The following is a 19,087-nucleotide window of genomic DNA, read 5'->3' on the forward strand; positions in this document are numbered from 1 at the left end:
ATCCCTGTGAGCTGCAGATAAGTAGTTTCCATCTCCTGCAGCCTGCTGAGGCTGCCGGGAGTAAGGGCTGCTGGCTATCTAAGAACTCTGTATTTCATACTTTGTTCAGGGGGTTCTTTTTTGCAACCGTAAGTGTGCCTCTTAAGCTTTCGAATGAATGCACAAATGCTGCTAAAACAGGGAAAATGTGTCATTCTGCAGTGCGAAGGCATTTTTTTTTCCTGAGTGTCCTCAGAGGAGTTCTGTTTATAATATCGCTACTGCAGTTCTGTAAAGCTTCTAGTGAATATTTATCGAGCAACTCTTTGACGTTAATTTAAGGACAAATGCTTTTACATCCTTCCTATGACTGTTCTTCAGTCTGAGTGGAAAAAATGTACTTGATAAATTTTCATTTTTTGAGGGGGATCAAACCCATGAAATACTATTTTAAGTGAGTTACTAAATGTAATATTTTGAGAGCTTCTAAGGAGTGGCTTGCCTAGCTTGACAAAACCACAAATATTTCTGTCACTCAAGTCAAGAAAATTCCCTGAATATGCTGTTGCAAAGTGTGAATCAGAACAAGCTGTCAGTGACACTAGTGTAAGTCAGAACTGAATGACAGTGACTTTTCTGAGACTGATGCACAGAACTTCCTACTATAAGTTGTTACTCATTATTTAAATTGCATGCATGAGGCATTACAAAAGCAATCAAGCTTTTGTGGAAGGCAGTATTAATAACTTTCACAAATACTGCTTTGGTTCCTATTTAAAAAAAAGATTGTGTCAAATTCCAGAATCTGGTTTTATTTTAGTTTACAGATTTACTTATCAGCTCTTTCTCTGGCTTCCAATGCATCGCTTTATTCTCTCAGAGGAGTATCTCTAGCAGTCACTGTTAGTCATGCTGTAGATATATGGATATAAGCACTGCGGTATTTTTGGGAAAAGCAAATTAAAGAACCCTTTCATATTCTTTGAAGGCTACTTACACTTTCTTTTTACTTCATGCCATTTTAAAATTCAAGATTAAAAACTAAGTTTAATTTAAGCCTATCTTGCTGCTTACAGTAACATTATTTCTCAACTGGGAAGCTTAAAGCAATTGATAAGCTTTTAAAACATTTTCCAAATTAAATTTTCAGTTTTGGGAGGGCAGAGAAAGTTCATTACACTAAATGCAGCTTTGCTGAAAGATATTTTGAAATCAAGTCAGACCTCAAGCTGTGTTGTGGCAGTGGAATACACTGTTGGAGAAGAGATTAGGTGAGTGCCCTTGGCATTTGGAGACCACTATTACTTCATGGTCAGAACGTGTGAGGTACAGATTGTGAAACCGGTATTCTGACTAAATGCCACTATTAATCGCAAGGCAGTGTAAATATCTAAGTAGGGCACGGAGAACTGAGCTCTGCAGCGTGCGTTGACTGGTAATTCCGTGTATGTGTAGTGCTGTCCTGCTAAATGTACATCCTAACCAATGGCTTAATTTATTTCCTAATTGAAATTACGTTGACCTTTCAGCTTCTCCCAGAAAAATATTAATGCTCTTTCAATATGTGGCTTTCTCTACAGAGGGGGTGAAATGCATTTGCAATCAGCTTTCACTAACTACAAAAATTGATGCTGAGCATCCTGAACTAAGGAATTACGTGAGAAGTCAAGGCTGGTGGAATGGAGACTCAGACTTCAATTTTTCTGAAGTGTTCTCTCTTGCTGATGACCATTTAGCCTGCTGTTCTGGCAGGGAGAGCCTAGAAAAACAAGGTGGTAAGTGTTGAACCACCTCTCTGTGTGCAGTGGGATTTTTAGTCATTACTGCTTCCTTTTGGGCATTCCATCCACAACTACTTGTGACTGAGAATAACTTTACGTGTAAACTGTGTGGAAAGGCAGAGCAGCAGTGAAGACTGTCCCTAAACTTGCCGCAATTTAGAATGAAGCCCTTAATGTCCCCCTCAGGTTTAAGGTTTTAAAACAGGATTGCAATTATAAAATAATTTTCTTTGGTGGTGTTCTGATGTGCGTGATGTGCCACTACCTTTTTGTGCTCTGGTGTAATTATAGTGGCCCTACCTAATACTAAAATAATAGTATTACAAAAAAAGAAAAAAGGCCTCACGTATCAAAACTTGAGTTCAGTGGATTCTACGTTTTGGGAGGTTTGCTTAGGCTTTTGGGGAAGGAATTAAGATCGTCGTTTAAGGAAAAGCGATGCTAGTCAGTTGCAAACTGAAGTTCCTTTTTCATTGTGGAGCAGAACAAAGTTACTGGAACAGACTATGTGCCAATTCCCCTCAGTCAAAGGAAGGGTTTATTTCCAGACCAAAATTTATTAATGACTTCAGTTCACTGCAGCTGGCCAAAAGCACCCTGAAATTATCAGCCTGCAGCAGCGCATGGCTGACATGCATCTGCTCTTTCATGTGTAAAAAATGGTATGTTATCTTTTTATGAAAAGCCTTGTACTACAGATGTGAATTTACTAGATTGTTAACATTTTCACATGTTGGCAAATGTCAAGGAGAGCGTAGAGGTGAAATATTGCAATGCAGAGTTCCTGCTTAAGGCTATGGAATTACAGGGTGTTTGTGTCTGAGGCAGATGCAGTAACTCTGAAGGACCATAGGTAAAAGATCTTAATAAACCTGGATTATTGTACTAAAAAGCCTGAGGGCCCTTACAGACAGATGGCTGTGGCTGCAAATCCTGCGGACTGCTGGGTCATTCCATGTCTGCTGGTGTATTGAGGCATCCATGCACGAAAGGGTGAGTCATGCAGGGTTTGAGAAGTTGCTGGGGAAGAAGTCCTTCCTACCTGCCAAAGGGGTAATGCAAGAAAACACGGAGATGCTGTGGGGAACAAGCTGTGATAAGCACACAGGCAGGAATAGAATGAGAACAGGGGGTTCTTGTACATACTGGTTTGGAGAAAAATCTCAGTGTCTAGGTCTGTTGCTGTTAACGCCCCGTGAAGTCAAGATGAGTCAAAATTTTGACTGAGAGCTCATGGAAATAGATGAGAAGTGGGAGATAAGGGTGCTCCCATTCTGCCTGGGCTTGGGTAGAGGTCGCTGCTTAGAGGAAAGCGGGTGGTGTATGTAAGCAGTCTGTTCGTAGTGATTGGTAAAGCAGTATTACAGACGTGATGGCCTTCTTCCTGAAAAATATCTTTTTAATGACATTTCTCCCTACCTAGCAATTGCAATGCCTAATTAATGCTTCTTAATGTTCTCTTTTACTCTCTAGGCAAGTTCATTCTGGGTTTATATCGTTTAAATAGCAACCATTAACTGGGATTTGTGACACGCCCATGTTGAGTGTCACTGGTCGTATTAGGCTAAAGCTTGTTCAGGCTAAAATCCTTACCTGGGGTCCAAGCCATAGAACACTCAGGACTGTTTTGTTTTGTTTTTGTTTTTGGTTTTGTTTTTTGAACACACACCCCACCCCACCCCACCCCTTCATATAGGTGACGTTTCTGCACAAGCTATGATTGATGTCCTGCGTGACAAGGATAGTGGTGTCTGTGTGGACTCTGAATCTTTCCTTACTACAGCTAGCATAGTGTCTGTTCTGCCTCAGGACCCTAGTTTTCCCTGTGTTCATTACTTCACTGGCACACCAGACCCTTCAAGGTAAGCCACAGCACTGGGGTTCCCTGGGTGCAGAGCAGATGATGGGTTGATAGATACTAAACAAATGCTGCTACCCGAATGTAACCAGAAATAAAATCAATAGTTGTTGGTACGCAATCTGACAGTCCTGTGGTACTGAACTGCATCTCGCTGCCATTCTAAACGGCCAACACTGGGCTGAAAGGCCCCATCTGGTACTTTGCATAAATTCAGAGCTGCTAGAGTAAACGCAGTTTTGGGAGGACCCAGGAACTACTACTCAAGCGTAGTTGCCTTCCAGTGGGTTCCTGTTGAGGTATGAGTTTGTGGACCATTTTTGTCACTTCTTTTGGACAGGTGGGTGCAGAACTGAAACAAATAAAGTGTATAACTAGCAAGGAGGGGGTGTGTCCTCTAGGTAGCCCTGTATGACAGCAAAATGCTAACAGAGCAAAACATCTGCAAATCCTAGGTATCCCAAGTATGTTTTTTTTTTATTGGAGGGACAATTTCCATTTGGTTTAAATGAAGTCTTCTGTAGCTTCAGCCAAGGAGATAAGGGCCATGGGCCAGATCATCAAAGAACTAACGAATTATCTGTGAATTTCAGGTGGATTCTGTTTAAAACCTAAGAAATTAAACCACTTGCAGTTATTCGGGAGGTCTGCCACTTGTGTTGGGGTAGACAGGTCATGGGGAGGAGAAAAGGGTGCCCTTGAACAGCCGACAGTTGTTCCTGTAAGAAGAGTGGTAGTAAGCATGAGGTTCTACCGAGGGCTCTAGACATCTGTGCCAAAGGGACTTTCCACCCACCTTGCATTATGCAACTCAGACTTCCAGGGTTACTAAGAAGTGTGAGCTTGCTTACCAAAACTTTTCTTTGACTTGATGCAAATCGTTTGAGACAGAAGGAGCAAGGCGTCCAGTTGTTTTGGTGGGGTTTCTATCCTTTTGAAAGGTGGAGAGACTAGCTGTAAGAAAGAAAAACAATGCAGAGGCCTTTCTTGCGTTACTTTATACCCTAATGCATTTAAAAAGCGCATAATTTTAAGTGCACCTGGTGAGTCACATAAACTTGGTCAGCAAGGCTTTGTGACAGTGACGGAAGAGGTAGTAGCAAGGAACCTGCTGACCGTATGCAGGCAGGGGTTATTCGGCCAGTTCTGCAGAAGTCTTGCATCTCTGGCAGCTGCTTCACTGCAGAGCGCAGGGTGCTGTTTTGCTGTGCATCTGGAGGGAAGGCAGGCAGTTTCTCCGTGCACTTGCCAATGCCTGCTCTCAGACTGTCATGAATTAAAGTCCTGGATCGTTGGGGTTTTGCTGTCTCTCTCTTTCTCCCTCTCTGGAATTTAGATCCAAACTGAGTGTTGAAGTAGTTTGAGGAGTGTCACAGTATTGGTAGCTATGTCTCTCCCCTACCCCCACCCCACCCTGGCCCCTGACATAAAATTCTAAAGTGCTGCTGGTTATATGCCAAATCTTCTGATATTGAGCAAGGTATGTAATCTTTAATCTTCCCTGCTCCACACAAGCGTGTGTTTGGGATTTTAATGAAAATCTGGGAAGAGAAGAAAAGATAGCGTGGTGAACAGAGAAGAAAAGAAATGGTGTGAGGCTGAACGCTGAGATTTCATTAAAAAACTTGGAGAGGAAAATACAGTGCTACTTTTCCAAATAAGTGTCAGAATTAGCATGAAGGAGGCTGTCATGGTTTAACCCCAGCTTGCGACTAAGTACCACACAACTGCTCACTCGCTATCCTCCCCCCAGTGGGATGGGGAGAATTGGAAAAAGGTAAAACCCGTGGGTTGAGATAAAAACAATTTAATAATTGAAATAAAGTAAAATATAATAACGCCTGTAATGAAAAGGAGAGAGAAATAAAACCCAAGAAAGAAAAGTGATGCACAATACAATTGCTCACCACACACTGACTGACGCCCAGCCGGTCCCCAAGCAGCAATTGGCAGCTCCCAGTCAACTCCCCCCAGTTTATATACTGAGCATAACATTTTATGGTATGGAATATCCCTTTGGCCAGTTCAGGTCAGCTGTCCTGGCTCTGCTCCCTCCCGGCTTCTTGTGCAGCTCTCACTGGCAGGGCACGCGAAACCGAAAAGTCCTTGACTTCAGCGTAAGCACGACTTAGCAACAACTGAAACATCACTGTGTTAACAGTGTTACTCTCATAGTAAATTCAAAACACAGCGCTGCACCAGCTACTAAGAAGATTATTAAATCTATCCCAGTTGAAACCAGGACAGAGACCAGAGAAGCCTGTAGGTAAAAAGGGATAATCAAGTTTTACAGTAATTGGCAAACCCAATTCTTTTGAAGCACGTAGATTTATTTTGCTTGTGACCAGTACCAACTCTCTAAGCTACTCTGTGTCTAGTGTAGATGAATTATCCATGCTGTTCTGTATATGTTGTTTTAAAATAGCTTGGTGAACATTTCAATAACGTATATAAAAATCTCTCTTTTTATTGCAAGCAGTAATTCTCATTTCTTTCAGGTCCATATTTAAACCCTTTATTTTTGTTGATGATGTAAAATTAGTACCAAAAGTACAGTCTCCTTCTTTTGGCAATGATGATCCTGCTAAAAAGATACCTCGATTCCAGGAGAAACCTGATCGCAGGCATGAATTGTACAAGGCACATGAATGGGCTCGATCTCTCCTTGAGAATGATCAGGTAAGAGCTGTGAGACCTGGAATTAAAGAAGTAAATGTAGATTCCTAAATCCATATACTTCAAATTCACTCACTGGAAAACGTTCTCTGAATATTCTTAGAATCCTTGCAAGTTTATCTTGAAGAATGATGCCCTCTGAAGGACAAACTATTCTGTGTAGGTTTTTTTTCAGTTATCCTGAGAGTGTTGCTCTGCGCAGTTTCTTTTACAAAGTGAAAAGTCAAGCTGACAAGCTGATGAGCTTGTTCAATCCTTGTTGTGTATGTAGTCGTTTAAAGTGATTATTGAACACTGGATGCTAATGCAACATGGTATCAGAATTACACGATAGGATGATGGCAGGAACGCTGTAATTTAAATTATATGCTGAATTAAGAACTACATAGTTTGAGGGTCTTTTTCTTGAAGGAGTAATTTGCACATGACAGTTTTGCAAGTCTCAATTTAATGCATTTCTGTTAGCTTGTAAAAATTAACTGAAACTGCCATGCAAGAAGAAAGGACAGTTTCCAATGCCATGCAACAGGTACCTGAGGGCTGAAAACCTTCCAGTGTGAAACCTAATTGGAGTCTTGCTAAGACCATAACAGCATTTGGACTTAGCCATTAGTGATTAAGGAAACCATGATAATCTTTGCTAGTACAAACTTTATTTAAATGCAGTTTTGGCTAGATGTGATTTTTTTTTTTTTTTTTTTAATCCCTTGGAATAGTTTAATTAAAAATCTGTGGCCACTGAGCTAATGCTGACTCAATGTGCAGCTGGCTCCCATAGCATTGTGACACCGAAAGTTCTGGTAGAAAAGGAAAGGTGGTTTCTAGCCAGGCTTCGTGCTATAACACCTGTCCACCTGAGAACCTAAACCTTCACATAGGTGCTCTGCTCCTTCTGCACAAATGCTGGTATAAATCCTGCAAGGGTCAGAACCATCACTCTTTCTAAATGCCTTTTTCCTGGAGTTCCATTTGGAAGGCTGCAAGCAGAACAAACAGCACTTCTCCATTAGAAAAAAAAAACCAAAAACAAATGAGACTTTAAATAACATATGGATGAAACAAAATGACACCACCTTCAGGAGTGAATTTCCTGCCCAGAAACATGAAGAGCAGTAAGTTAGAACGGTGCACAAAGCCTTCCCTGGGATGTGGAGTTACACATCATTTCAGATCTAATCATGATCTTGCAGGTGATGATCTGAGGGGAATACACGTGTACATACCATGATCTGTACAGTCCTTGGGGCTTCCAGTCTTCTCATATAGTTGTTTGTGGGTTTACAGGCTTCAATTGCTTTACTTTTTTATCATGTGTACAAGTCTTATACCATTTTCCTCTATTTTTTTTTACTCCATCATCCTTCTGCGCTTTAAACTTAGCACCTCCTTCTTTGTTATTTTTCTTAATGCATAAAGTGTCCAGCACTGTTCCTTTTAGCTTTTGACCATCCCAAAAACTATTAACAGAAATAGTTTGTACTGAGAAAGGCTTTCTCATTTTTAAACATACTTCAAAAGATCTCCCAAACACAAGAGAATAGTAAAATGCTTTAATGAGCCTGTTTGCTGGTTAATTGAGTTTGGTTGCTTCATGCCTTCAGGATAAAGGCCAGAAACTGATGAGGATTATGTTAGACCTTGAAAAACAAGGCTTAGAAGCAATGGAAGATATCCTTACTCGTACAGAGGTTCTGGATCCTGCTGAAGTAGTGGATCTTTTCTATGACTGTGTTGACACAGAACTAAAGTTCTTCAAATAAAGTAAGCAAACACTTCAATTCTTTAGATACTGAGTTTCTGGTAGCAGGTATCGGTGAATGTGAAATGTTGGATCCGATTCTGATCCTTCTCCTTGTCTTTAACACTAAGCTAAGGGTGTTCAGAATCGGGTCCAAAGCCACCTTTCTACCTCAGTGCGTCTGCTTGGATTGTCTCCCAAGTCCCTTTTCCCTATGCTACCTTTCAGGCAATTTTTTTTTTCAATTTTGCTCTTGCTTGGAATGGACTTTAAACTACTTTTATCTCATTTCAGCTATGGTGGCTGTTGTTAGCCTTTTCACTGGAAGACTGCAAAGTTCTTCAAGCCTTGAAAGAAAGTCTTCACACTGGTGAATTTGCAGGAAAAAAATGTATAGAGGAAAAAAAATGTTACTTGCTAGCTGTATCTGGTTAACAAATTGCTTTCCTTTGTCCAATCTTGTGGTGTTCCTGTTTGTGTATGTATATAGTGAAAGGAGGAAGTCACTGACTGGTCCAATTACTGTGTGCATGCTGGCTAATTTAGTACAGAATGTTTAAATGTGTATGTTGGGCAACCAATTAAAGCAAAGATTAACTTCATCGGGCTAACTGCCATATCGTTATTAAAAGCGATGTTTTTTCCTCTGTTGCTCAGGACTAGGCTTGCAGCAAAGCTGACGTGCATTTTTCTCTTTTTGGTAATTCATACAAAGAACGGTAGAGTTGAAATCCCAGTTCTGAGGGGGCAGGAAGGTAAGTCCTGGTTCTTGACCTTGCTGTACTGGCCTTGTATGGGCACATCTGGTTACGGTAACTCAGCACCTGTCACGATGCTTGTACAAATTCCCAGAATTAGCTCCCCCGGGTTAAGTTTTTGTCTTCACCTGCACCCAGTTTAGGGTAGCTTGTGTTTGTAATGCACCTGGCTGCCGCTTTTGTACCGAGTACTAAAATGCAGAGCCGACCTGGGTGCCTAAGGCATCTATACATAACCTATTGGTTCTCGAGATGCAATTAATAAGGTGCCGTATTTATATACGTTTGGAATTTTTTGAGGGAATAGATGCAGGACATTGATCAGTACCTGGCTATTCTCCATCTTTCTGTCTTTGTACAGCTGAAAAGTTCCTAGTAATCTCAGTGGCATGTGAGTGTACGTGGCTGATGAATCCACTAAGTACCAGTGAGTTACTGGTGGGAGTGGCAATCCAACTGGTTAGGCTTGGAAATGGCTGTCTTGCGCTTCCTTGTATTAAGTGCAGTGCTGCAGCATGCTTCCCTTCCTTGACAGTCCTACAGACAGACCTGCTTTTCATGTGTTTTCTTCTTGTAGAAGTGAGGTAGGGCAAACATTTTAAGAATCAAACCAGTAAACACTGCTTCCTGTGTCGTTAGAAGGTGGTTGTGTTTGGTTTTTTTAACAGGAGGTTCAGACAAGAAACCCATGTCCTTAAGTGGAAGTTAGCATATGGAGTTAAAATCCTTCACTGTTCAGGGAAGGGGAAGGTGAGGAACCGTGGACTTTGGTATTGAGGAAATAAAAGCTCCTTAAAGGCAGCAACACCCCAAACTGAAATGGTAAAGTGTTGTGCATTAGCGAACAGTCTTTGCCGTATTGGCACAGTGCATTCTCAGAATTATTTTTTTTTATGAAATTGTTCCATTCAGACTCATTACTTTGGTATTGCCTTATATGACAACCGGCAATTGGACAAGAAAATGTTTGGGCCTTTTCACTTACAGAAAACAAGAGTGAAGATATTTTCTCTTATGGCCTACCTAATAATCTTCCCATTCACAATATGCTCCTCCCATGCTCTCTATTGCAAGAACGGCTCCTGTGTCTAGGTGTTCTGAAACTGGAGACAAGGGAAGGAGAAAATAGGCAAGTAAACCCTAAAACTTAGCTTCTCTCTACCTAGCCAGGATAGGGACTGCAAGGAGCACATTTCAGAGGGTGCTGTGCTGGATGAAGCCAGTTGAAAGAGCAGTGTGCTTTGGCCAGCCACCCACAACTGAAGTAAATGGGTTTCCCAAGAAATGCACTTTATGAAGGAAAGGGTACTTTGAATGAAAGTACTTCTGATCAGAGTACACTTAACGCACAGGGTTGAACTTCAAAACTGCTCCTGTGAGCTGTTGCTTGCTGAGCGCTTTGTATCCCAGTAGGAGTAAGTGGATATTTGCGAGCCAGGGGAGAACAGCGGTAAAATGATTGCCGCATCCAGAGGGCTAAAATTAGGATATACCACTTCACATAGCTCTTCTGCACAGCTCTGATCTCTAAGCTTTGAGAGTTGGGAGGGAGGCAAGATGAGAGAAGAGGGTGTTCCTGCTAAAAACATATGTCGTGTTTGCCTGTTTTTTAAGAAAGAAGAAACCAACATTTGCAGTTATCCGATGCAAATTTATGTCCTTATTTGAAACTGCTTATATGACACAACTAATAAATTGTTTTGAGCACAGTGATCCAGGTAGTAGTTTTCTAATACTATGTTGCTTTTACTTCAGCTGGGCAGTGCGTTTTTGGAAAAAAAAATAAAAATAAAAATACTGCGCTACAGCAACATGTTTGAGTGCAACGACTAGTCCTACCCGTTTGAGAAACCAGAGCACCCCCATGGCCTTAAAGCTTCCAGTGGTCTTGCGCACGTCTGTGGTTCAGTGGAAGGACATAGTGGGACTAATGGGACAGCTGCCACTGGGAGACAGCCAGTGCGATTCTCTCTTATCCCCACATCATAGCAACCTCAGAAGCTTCAATGGATCTTGAACAACAATCCAGTATATAGGGAAATAACATCTCACCGATGCTTGCAAATATGCACAGTCTTTCTGATGTGATCCTCGAAAGATGGTGTTTGCTTCTAAAATACCCCTAATCGTAACAAAAACAGGAGTAAATTTTTTTTCTCCTTTAGATATCTTCTGGAAGGTAGTCTGGCATTAAGTAGTTTTAAAATCGGTATGAAGGTACTTATTACAGAGCAATACACAAGTTCCAGAGCAAATGAGAACCAACAGTAAGTCACCTTTAATAGCACTATAACAAAATATTATTCAAAGCAGTATTAAACTTTTCCAGTTGTTTGAGAAGCATGTATATGCTGACCCCTGCTTATTAATATATTCATGCATATTTATCAAGTATAAGAATTGCAGTAAGTACTGGTCAAAGCATCACTATTTTATTTTTTTCCTTTTCACGTGACATACAGCAAGGCATCATAATAGGCTGGAAAAAGACTAATGATGCTTTCTTAGTCCTACAGATGAAGAGCTGCTCAGTCTTGCACCACCTCCACACCATGAGCATGTGTGTGGGAGTAGAAGTTGCCCCGTAACTGAACTATTGCAAGAACCAAGAGAAAAGTAGCAATGCGTGAAGATGCAGTTAGCTGTATTTTCCAAAAGTTTTGTTCAAAGGCATAACCGTGGGGAAAGATCTTCACCTGTGATCTGAAATGTCATTACAGCTGCAGCTGAGGGGAGTTTATGGCCATTATATAAGGTAATGCTGTAACTGTAAATAGCTTGGCTGTTAGCACCAGGCTCGCCCCAGAACACCACTGCCCTGTTCAAGCTGGTGAATCAGAATTGCTTAGGTTGGAAAAGACCTTGAAGGTCATCAGTTCCAATGGTTAACCTAAACCATGTCATTAAGTGCCACACCTACAGGTCTTTAAATACCTCCAGGGATGGTGACTCCACCGCTGCCCTGGGCAGCCCGTTCCAGGGCTTGACAGCCCTTTCAGGGAAGACATTTTTCTTAATAGCCAACCTGAACCTCCCCCGGTGCAACTTGAGGCTGTTCCCTCTTGTCCTATCTGCTTCTCGCCTGGCAGAAGAGACTGACACCCTGGCTTACTAAAACTTCCTCTCAGGTGGCTGTAGAGAGCGATAAGGTCCCCCCTGAGCCTCCTGTTCTCCAGGCTAAACACCCCCAGTTCCCTCAGCTGCTCCTCATGCGCCTTGTGCTCCAGACCCGTCACCAGCTTCGCTGCCCTTCCCTGGACACGCTCCCACCTCAGGGTCTGTCTTGCAGTGAGGGGCCCAAACCTGCACACACTGTTCAAGGGGCGGCCTCACCAGTGCCTTACAGGGGGACGGTCGCTGCCCTGGTCCTGCTGGCCACGCTATTTTGGATCCAAGCCAGGATGCTCTTGGCCACCCGGGCACACTGCTGGGCAGCCTTCCGGCCACTCTGCCCCAGGCCTGTAGCATTGCGCAGGGTTGTTGTGACCCAAGTGCAGGAACCCAGGAAAGCTGTAAGAAGGGGAATCAAAGACCGGTTAAAGTTGGAAGGGGTGGCTGGAAGTCATCTGATCCGACCCCCTGGATTAAGCAGGGCCACCTACATCCAGCGGCTTTTTCATATCTAAGTAGAGTCAGACTCCACAGCGTTCCACTGTGCCAGTGCTTGGTCACTTTTCACAGTGGAAAAGTGTTTCCTGAAGTTCAGACCGAGCCTCCTGTGTTTCATTTTTGTGCCCGTTGCCATTGGTCACGTCACTGGGCGCCACTGAAGAGAGCCTGGCTCCATCCTCATTGCACCCTCCCTTCAGGCGTTGCCACACATCGGTGAGATCCCCCTGAGCCTTCTCTTCTCCAGGCTGAACAGTCCCAGCTCGCAGCCCTGCCTCACAGGAGAGACGCTCCAATCCCTGCACCATCTCAGTGGACCTTTGCTGGACTCCCTCCGGCACGTCCATGTGGAGCCCAGCACTGGACACAGCACCCCAGGTGTGGCCTCGCCAGCGCTGAGCAGTGGGGAAGGATCACCTCCCTCAGCCTGCTGACACCACTTCCCTTAATGCACTGAAATGCACAAGAATAAAGGTAATTCTTGCTGGAAATGGACATCTTGTGACCAGAGCTGAACATCTGTGATCCAAAGACCTTAGCCCAGGCTGCATATTAAAAGCAGAAGCTCAAGTCTTGTCCACTGTTCTTACTTTTATCAACTAACTCTATTTATAGAGGGAGTCCACTTTGTAGACTGCTTGTTCCATTTGGTGTATTTTGGACAATGGAGCCTCACTGTTCACCACATTACGGGCTAACAACAGTAGCTCTAGTTGCCTGTTTAAAACATGGGTGTTTAACCCGTCATCCAAAGGCCTCCTCATTGCTGGGTAAAAACAATCTGTCACACAAATGGTAAATACCCACTTTGCCAGCTAGAAGAAACAGCACGTGTGCCCTTACGTAGGTACCTTCTGGCATGTGTATTCACACACCCCCATTTTTTCTTACAGTAGAACAACTGTCTTGTCCTCCAGTTTGGAAAAGTTCTGTCATCTTTGTCGAGTCCGTGACTGCCCAATCCAGCTGGGCTTCTTCAGATCCTGTACGATCTGTAAGCAGCAGGAGGTAGGCTCAACAGCAGCCACAGCTCCTTGTCATCTCTTTCCCCTTCACGCTTGATGAGAAAAGGATTGTGGGCCCATCTGTTCGTGAAAGTGACGTTCTGCTGCAATCTGAGGACAGGCAGGGTAGAAGTAGTGAAGAAACATACACAGACACTAAAGGTAGCATGTTGGGGTTTGATAGTTCTTTGAAAAATGTCTGAACTGGAGAATTTCCAAAATATTTAAAAATTATGACAGAAGGGGGAAAATTAACTACAGGCACACAATGCGAAAAGTATTCTGAGGTAACATCTGTCAGCACGATGAGAATGAGAATTGTTTCAACACTACAAAGAATTTAAATTTTATGCTGCTTTGCTTAAAAACCCCCACCTATATACAATAATTTAAAAGCCTCTACTAACATTCCTGTAGTATGTAGGCCGGTTCAAAAAGTATCGTTTATGTCACTTTTCCAGTTTATAGAAATGTTAACGTTGCAGCATTTGCAATTCAAATATAGTCATTATCACCGTAATGGGGACCCCTTCTGTTTTGTATAGTATCTTGGTGTTGTTCTTTTTTAATACTAATCCAGAGCACCAGGAGACTCTTCTTATCTCACATGTGTTCTTAACGGAGGATTTTTAGAGGGATCTGTAAATAGACAGGACAGGTTTAATCAGAGGAGGTAGACATATTTTTTTATATGGATTTTGGATGCAGTTCTGCAGCAGGGATCGTGCATTTATCTCCCGCCCTTGAACTGATCCACATATACATATTGCTTATGCTCTGTAGCCCTCCGGTAAAAAGTCTTTGATCAGATCGTACAGCAGATGATTTAGAATGACTAAGGCTGCTGTGAAACGTCATGCAAAGTACCTTGGCATGGAAACAAAAAAATTCATGAAAACGTGGAGATAAATAGTTGATCTAATAATACAGAAAAGACTTGAGTTATATGAAAATCAGAGTATGGCCATGAGATCTTTCAGCACCTTCTACTACCAGTTTTCAAAGCTGGAGAGGTGAACTTCTGCTCTGCCAACAGTGACCTGGTACCCAGTGTCTCAGTTAAGGTGGAGGCAGAAAAAAAGCAAGGTTCAATCATTCATTACTTTCCTGGCAAGGTTCAGGTACTAAGTCATTCATTGTTATTCAGGTGTGTAAAACACTGTGCATAGGATTTAGATCAAAAGACGTGATGGGAGACATGGATCGAGTCACCTTCTTTTGTGATTTCACAAGTTCATGAACAAAAAACTCAAGCCACTAGCTGCCTAAGTCTGTTAATGTGACATCACCGTTGTTAACGTCAAGGGCTTCGCAAATTCAGCAGTCTAAAGAACACAGACTGCATGTCAAGCCACATTATTTTATTTTTAGCTACTAAGACTTCAAAGCAATTAAGTGCTTTTCATTGTGTCTTCGGTCCCTGTTAACCGCTGTAACAAATCCCATTCCTCTCAGTGCCTCTGCTAACAGCCCAGTTCTTCATGTTAATAGTGGTTTCTGTTCTTTATTTTCAGTCCTTATTTTCAATCCCATTGGGTAATCATCAGATCATCTTATATTTACGCACTTACCTCTAGCTATCTTGCTGGGATATATTTTCTGAAATGGCTTGAATTCATCAGGCGGGGGGAAATCTTCCACAGAATGGAAAGTAAATTTAGATTCAAAGTCATCTGAGAAATTTTAGGGAAATAAACATTAGTTGCTGTTGGAGAGATACTTTAAAAATAAATAAATAAACAGTTACCACAAATAGTTTCAATTAAAAATGCTGACTCATATTTTTTTTTCCCCCTGGAATTGATAGTGGCTCATTCCATATAATCAAATCTTGAGTACTTCTGTGAGCCATCCAGGTTTTCTGCCTTAATTGCAAACACTGCCTGTTACTAACTGAAGTTAAGCTTCTGGCTGCCGTTCCTGTTTTCTGCATCGATACTGGGTTGATGGAGGTATTCCTCAGTGGGTTTCAAGCCATTTAAGTATAAGCAAGAATGAATGGCCGTTTCATCAGGCCACAAAATTCTTAGCAGTCTTTGCTCTACAGGATTGAAGCTACTAAATGCTCATGAACTGGTTTTAAGAATAGTAATATAAGCACACTACAGCAACTTCTCACAATCCTAAATAATTTTGCAGGTAGTGCATGCTTGTCTTGTCTACTGGGTGATCCAAAACATTTGTGAAAAAGCCATGATTTCATCTCATTGTATTAAAGGTTGTATAAAAATGTTTCTAATGGGTCTAGTTACAGTACCCTGTTACTGCCATGAGAAAATCTCAAATGAGTTTCTGAGGTCTGAGACACGCACAGGCTTTTGTACTAAAGTTATTAAAGAGACCTAATTTAGGTGATATTACCAATGATGTGCATATTTCCATTTTTCAGTGGTGGGTAGGGGTCATGAGCCGTAGCCCAGGCTGAGGCTCCAGACTTGCTCGTAAGTTCAGTTGTTGGTGATCTTGCTGGTGGCTGCGGAGGTGTGACTAGCTTCCCAGCACCAGTTCCTTGAAAAGAAGCAGCAGACCAGTACATAAACATCATCGTGACTTACCCAACCCGACAGTAAGCTTTGCACAAAAGCGGAGGGAGCGTCGAAGGAATACAGTTTTGGGGGGCAAACACACACATTCACAGCTGCTGTTTGTCAAGCCTGATCATGGATTTGTAGCACTAAGTATTAAATTTAGAAGGCTCTGTTGGAGTTGGCTGGGGCTCGCTGCTCTAGAGGAAGTCTGATATTCTAAAGTACGGGTTTGTCCCAGTCTGGAGGGGAAGGCTATCCTTCCATTTTCGCAAGAAAAAGAGTTTCTTTAAGGAAAAAAAAAATACGCCCAAACCAACCACACTAGATGGTATATCTGAAAGAAATCAATTTCCTGATACTTTGGCAGCTATGCAGTGGAATTATCATTATTCTTGTGCATTTCACTGAGGAGTTGCAAGAGCTGTCGAAGCTTACATCGTGTGGGTAGACCTACCACAAGAACTGGGTAAGGGGGACGAGCCCAGGGCCTCCAAGTCAGGAGCCTCTCAAAACTGCTTCCCCCGCTAGATAACCGTGAGAAAGGCAGGCTGGTTTGGGGAAACCTCAAAAGTTGAACCACCATGTGAAACAGGCATCTTGATGAACTAACAGTTCATCAGACAGTTCCTGAGCAGCATTAATCACCATCACGAAGCACCTGATCTGTTGCACTTACGCGGCCTTTCCCATGGCTGTCAAAGGGAACCAGTAATCTTCCTCTTGACACGGCTGCTAAAATACAGGGTACGGAACATTCTCTTAGATGTTCCTGATTAAGTGAGCTGTCTCCATTTCTCAAACCCACACAGATCTGGGCTCATTTGGGTTCTGTTTTTGGCTTGGCTTTTTTTTTTTTTTTTTTTTTTGGTAATGATCTTCATTATATCAGAGAATTCTAATAAAATTCTTTCTACAATCTGCTCAAGGCACCACTGGCTGATGGCCCTGTCCCCCACTTCCCAAGCAGTCATGGAAACCTTTGGCCCTACCACTTGATGACGGGGGGCACTGGCTGCTTGTCCTTGTGAAGAGCGGAGGGCTGCAACCCTGTTTGCCTTTGCTCATCTGCGGCTGTAGCTGCCCCATCTTCGTCCTATTCTCTCCTGTGATGTTTCCCAGCCGTTGCCAGTACTGCTCCAGAGCACTGGGCTACAGCAGCTGAGGGATGCCACGGGTGGGCTGGCACTCCAGCAGCTGCAGGGCTGGCAGACGCGGTGGCGTATCTGCTGCCGTACCTGCCGCTGTTGGGAGACCGCTCCCGAGCTCCATCGCTGCGCTGCTGGAGACGCGCCAGTGCCAACACAAAAGCAAGCAGCAGCCCAGCGCGCCCGAGACACCGCTTTCACTGGGCAGCACGTTGCTTCCAGGAATCACGGATGAGCACAGCACGCCCAGTGCCGAGCGCCTGATGTCTCGCGTGTGCGTTACACACCGTGCGAGCTACAGGTATTCCTCCCGTGAGGGCCCTCGCCCTCCTGCTGCCCGCGCTCTTCATCCCCGCTCCCCGTGGGGTCTCCCCGCTAGCCAGAGGGAGACACAGCCTCCCCTGGGGCGCCCTGCTCTCACCTGCGCCCCGGCAGGGTCTCCTCTTCCTGGGCTCCGCCAGGGCGGGGGGCTGCGGCAGGCCGGGGGTGGGAGGGAGCGGCAGCGACTGAATGCTGCTGGGCTTATGGAGCTGCGACAGCAGGTGGGGAGACTTGGGGGGCAGCGGGGGCGGCACGTCAGCGCTGCTGAAGGCGGGGGAGGGTGGGAAGGAGAGCCTGTTGGAGCTCTGGGGGTGCGGGAGTGGCTGGGGAGGGGGGGGGGGGGGGGGGGGGGGGGGGGGGGGCAGTCCCTCCCTTCCGATGGAGGGAACCCGCAGGGGGGCACGAGGGGCAGGGGAGGGGGAGGGGGGGGCGGGGGGGGAGCGCCCGCTTGAAACTTGGTGAGCTTGTCAGCCTGAGGAGGGGGGAGCGGAGGAGCAGCGCTGGGGGACCCCCCCTTGGCAGGGCGCTCGGCTGGAGGGGGGAGAGGGGGGGGGCGGGGGGAAAGTGAGGGAAGGTTTGCTGGCAGCGGGGGGCGGGGGCGGGGGAGCGGGCAGGCTGGGCCGGCCGGGGCCGGGGCCGGGGCCGGGGCCGGGGCTGGGGCTGGGGCCGGCCCGGGCGGTGCCGGGGGGCTCCGGCGGGGCAGCTGCCCTCGGTCCGTCGGCGGGGTGCGGCGCGTTACTGCTCGGCTTTGCGGCGCTGCTGCTGGGTGCGGCGGAGGGCTTGGGAGCGGCCGCTCGGACCCCAGCAAGCTGCCCGGTCCTCCCACCTGCAAAACAGGCACCGCATGTCAGACAGGATTCCGCTCCCTCTCCTCACAGTGCGAAGAGCAAGCTTGTCATCTCCCCCTCCCCAGTGGTCACCCAAACCATCTCGCGTCCAACAGGCTGCCCCGGTGTAACGATGCTTAGGAGGCGGCGGGCTCCCCTGGGCGCCGGGGACTGTGCCTGGTTACAGGATGACCTGCTGAGAGACCCTGCTCCCCTCCCTGTTCCTCGGTTTCTGCAAAACGGAACCGTTTAAGGAGAAGGTGCTTCTCTGCAGCGGGCCAGGGCCTTTCATACCAGCCTCACGTGCCTAGCACAGCCCACTGAACATCAGGGAGCCTTCCTGGAGAAACCAAGAGTCTACGTGAAAAGGTCTCGAAGAACCTGAGACATGCACCAAACTTGCATCCTTGAAGTTAAGTACTTGCTTAAGATTTAAAAATTCACACAAATGTCACAGAAATTGCAGTCCCATGAATAAAAGCCAAGTTCTTAAGACTAGTGCTTCAAAGGCTTGCCAGAAGACATGTTTCCTTTTCAACAGCAAATGCCCAAAGACTACTGACCTTTACAAAATGTGTTTTCCTGAATAAATGTCAAAGATTTTTCACAAAGCAAGATGTCACAGAAGGCATCTCATTCAATATTCACACAGTCTGATAGGCATGGCCATAGTTCTAAGAACAACTCAAAGCAGCCTACTGCAGCTGAAGCTCCATGAGGAAGCCCTGTGACAAACAGTGCTTGCATTGCAGGCTTGCCTTCCAGGGAAAAAACCCAAACCCTGCAGGCAGAGCCAAGCTCTGTCTTTCCCTGCAAATGCCTGCTTTGCTCTGTGCTGCCTGAGCAGGCACCAGCTGCCCAAG

General features: G+C 44.8%; 2 protein-coding genes across 3 annotated transcripts in view; one reads left to right on the top strand and one right to left on the bottom strand.

Annotated features, from left to right (window-relative positions):
- The window catches only part of SCRN1 (secernin 1), a 38,258-nt gene extending 29,618 nt beyond the window's left edge, over positions 1 to 8,640 (top strand). For both annotated transcript variants that reach the window (XM_037386048.1, XM_037386050.1), the window contains exons 5-9: positions 1,560 to 1,754; positions 3,457 to 3,622; positions 6,117 to 6,297; positions 7,896 to 8,055; positions 8,327 to 8,640. In XM_037386048.1, coding sequence (XP_037241945.1) covers positions 1,560 to 1,754; positions 3,457 to 3,622; positions 6,117 to 6,297; positions 7,896 to 8,054 — 701 coding nt within the window. In that variant the 3' untranslated portion in view covers position 8,055; positions 8,327 to 8,640. The remainder of the gene's footprint in view (positions 1 to 1,559; positions 1,755 to 3,456; positions 3,623 to 6,116; positions 6,298 to 7,895; positions 8,056 to 8,326) is intronic.
- Positions 8,641 to 12,183: 3,543 nt separating this feature from the next.
- Positions 12,184 to 19,087, bottom strand: part of WIPF3 (WAS/WASL interacting protein family member 3) — a 37,708-nt gene continuing 30,804 nt past the window's right edge. The window contains 6 exon segments of the mRNA XM_037386976.1: positions 12,184 to 14,042; positions 14,975 to 15,076; positions 15,765 to 15,911; positions 17,498 to 17,761; positions 17,764 to 17,950; positions 17,952 to 18,223. Coding sequence (XP_037242873.1) covers positions 14,002 to 14,042; positions 14,975 to 15,076; positions 15,765 to 15,911; positions 17,498 to 17,761; positions 17,764 to 17,950; positions 17,952 to 18,223 — 1,013 coding nt within the window. The 3' untranslated portion in view covers positions 12,184 to 14,001.

Source organism: Falco rusticolus, chromosome 4 (assembly GCF_015220075.1).
Source record: "Falco rusticolus isolate bFalRus1 chromosome 4, bFalRus1.pri, whole genome shotgun sequence".
Taxonomy (NCBI): Eukaryota; Metazoa; Chordata; class Aves; order Falconiformes; family Falconidae; genus Falco; species Falco rusticolus.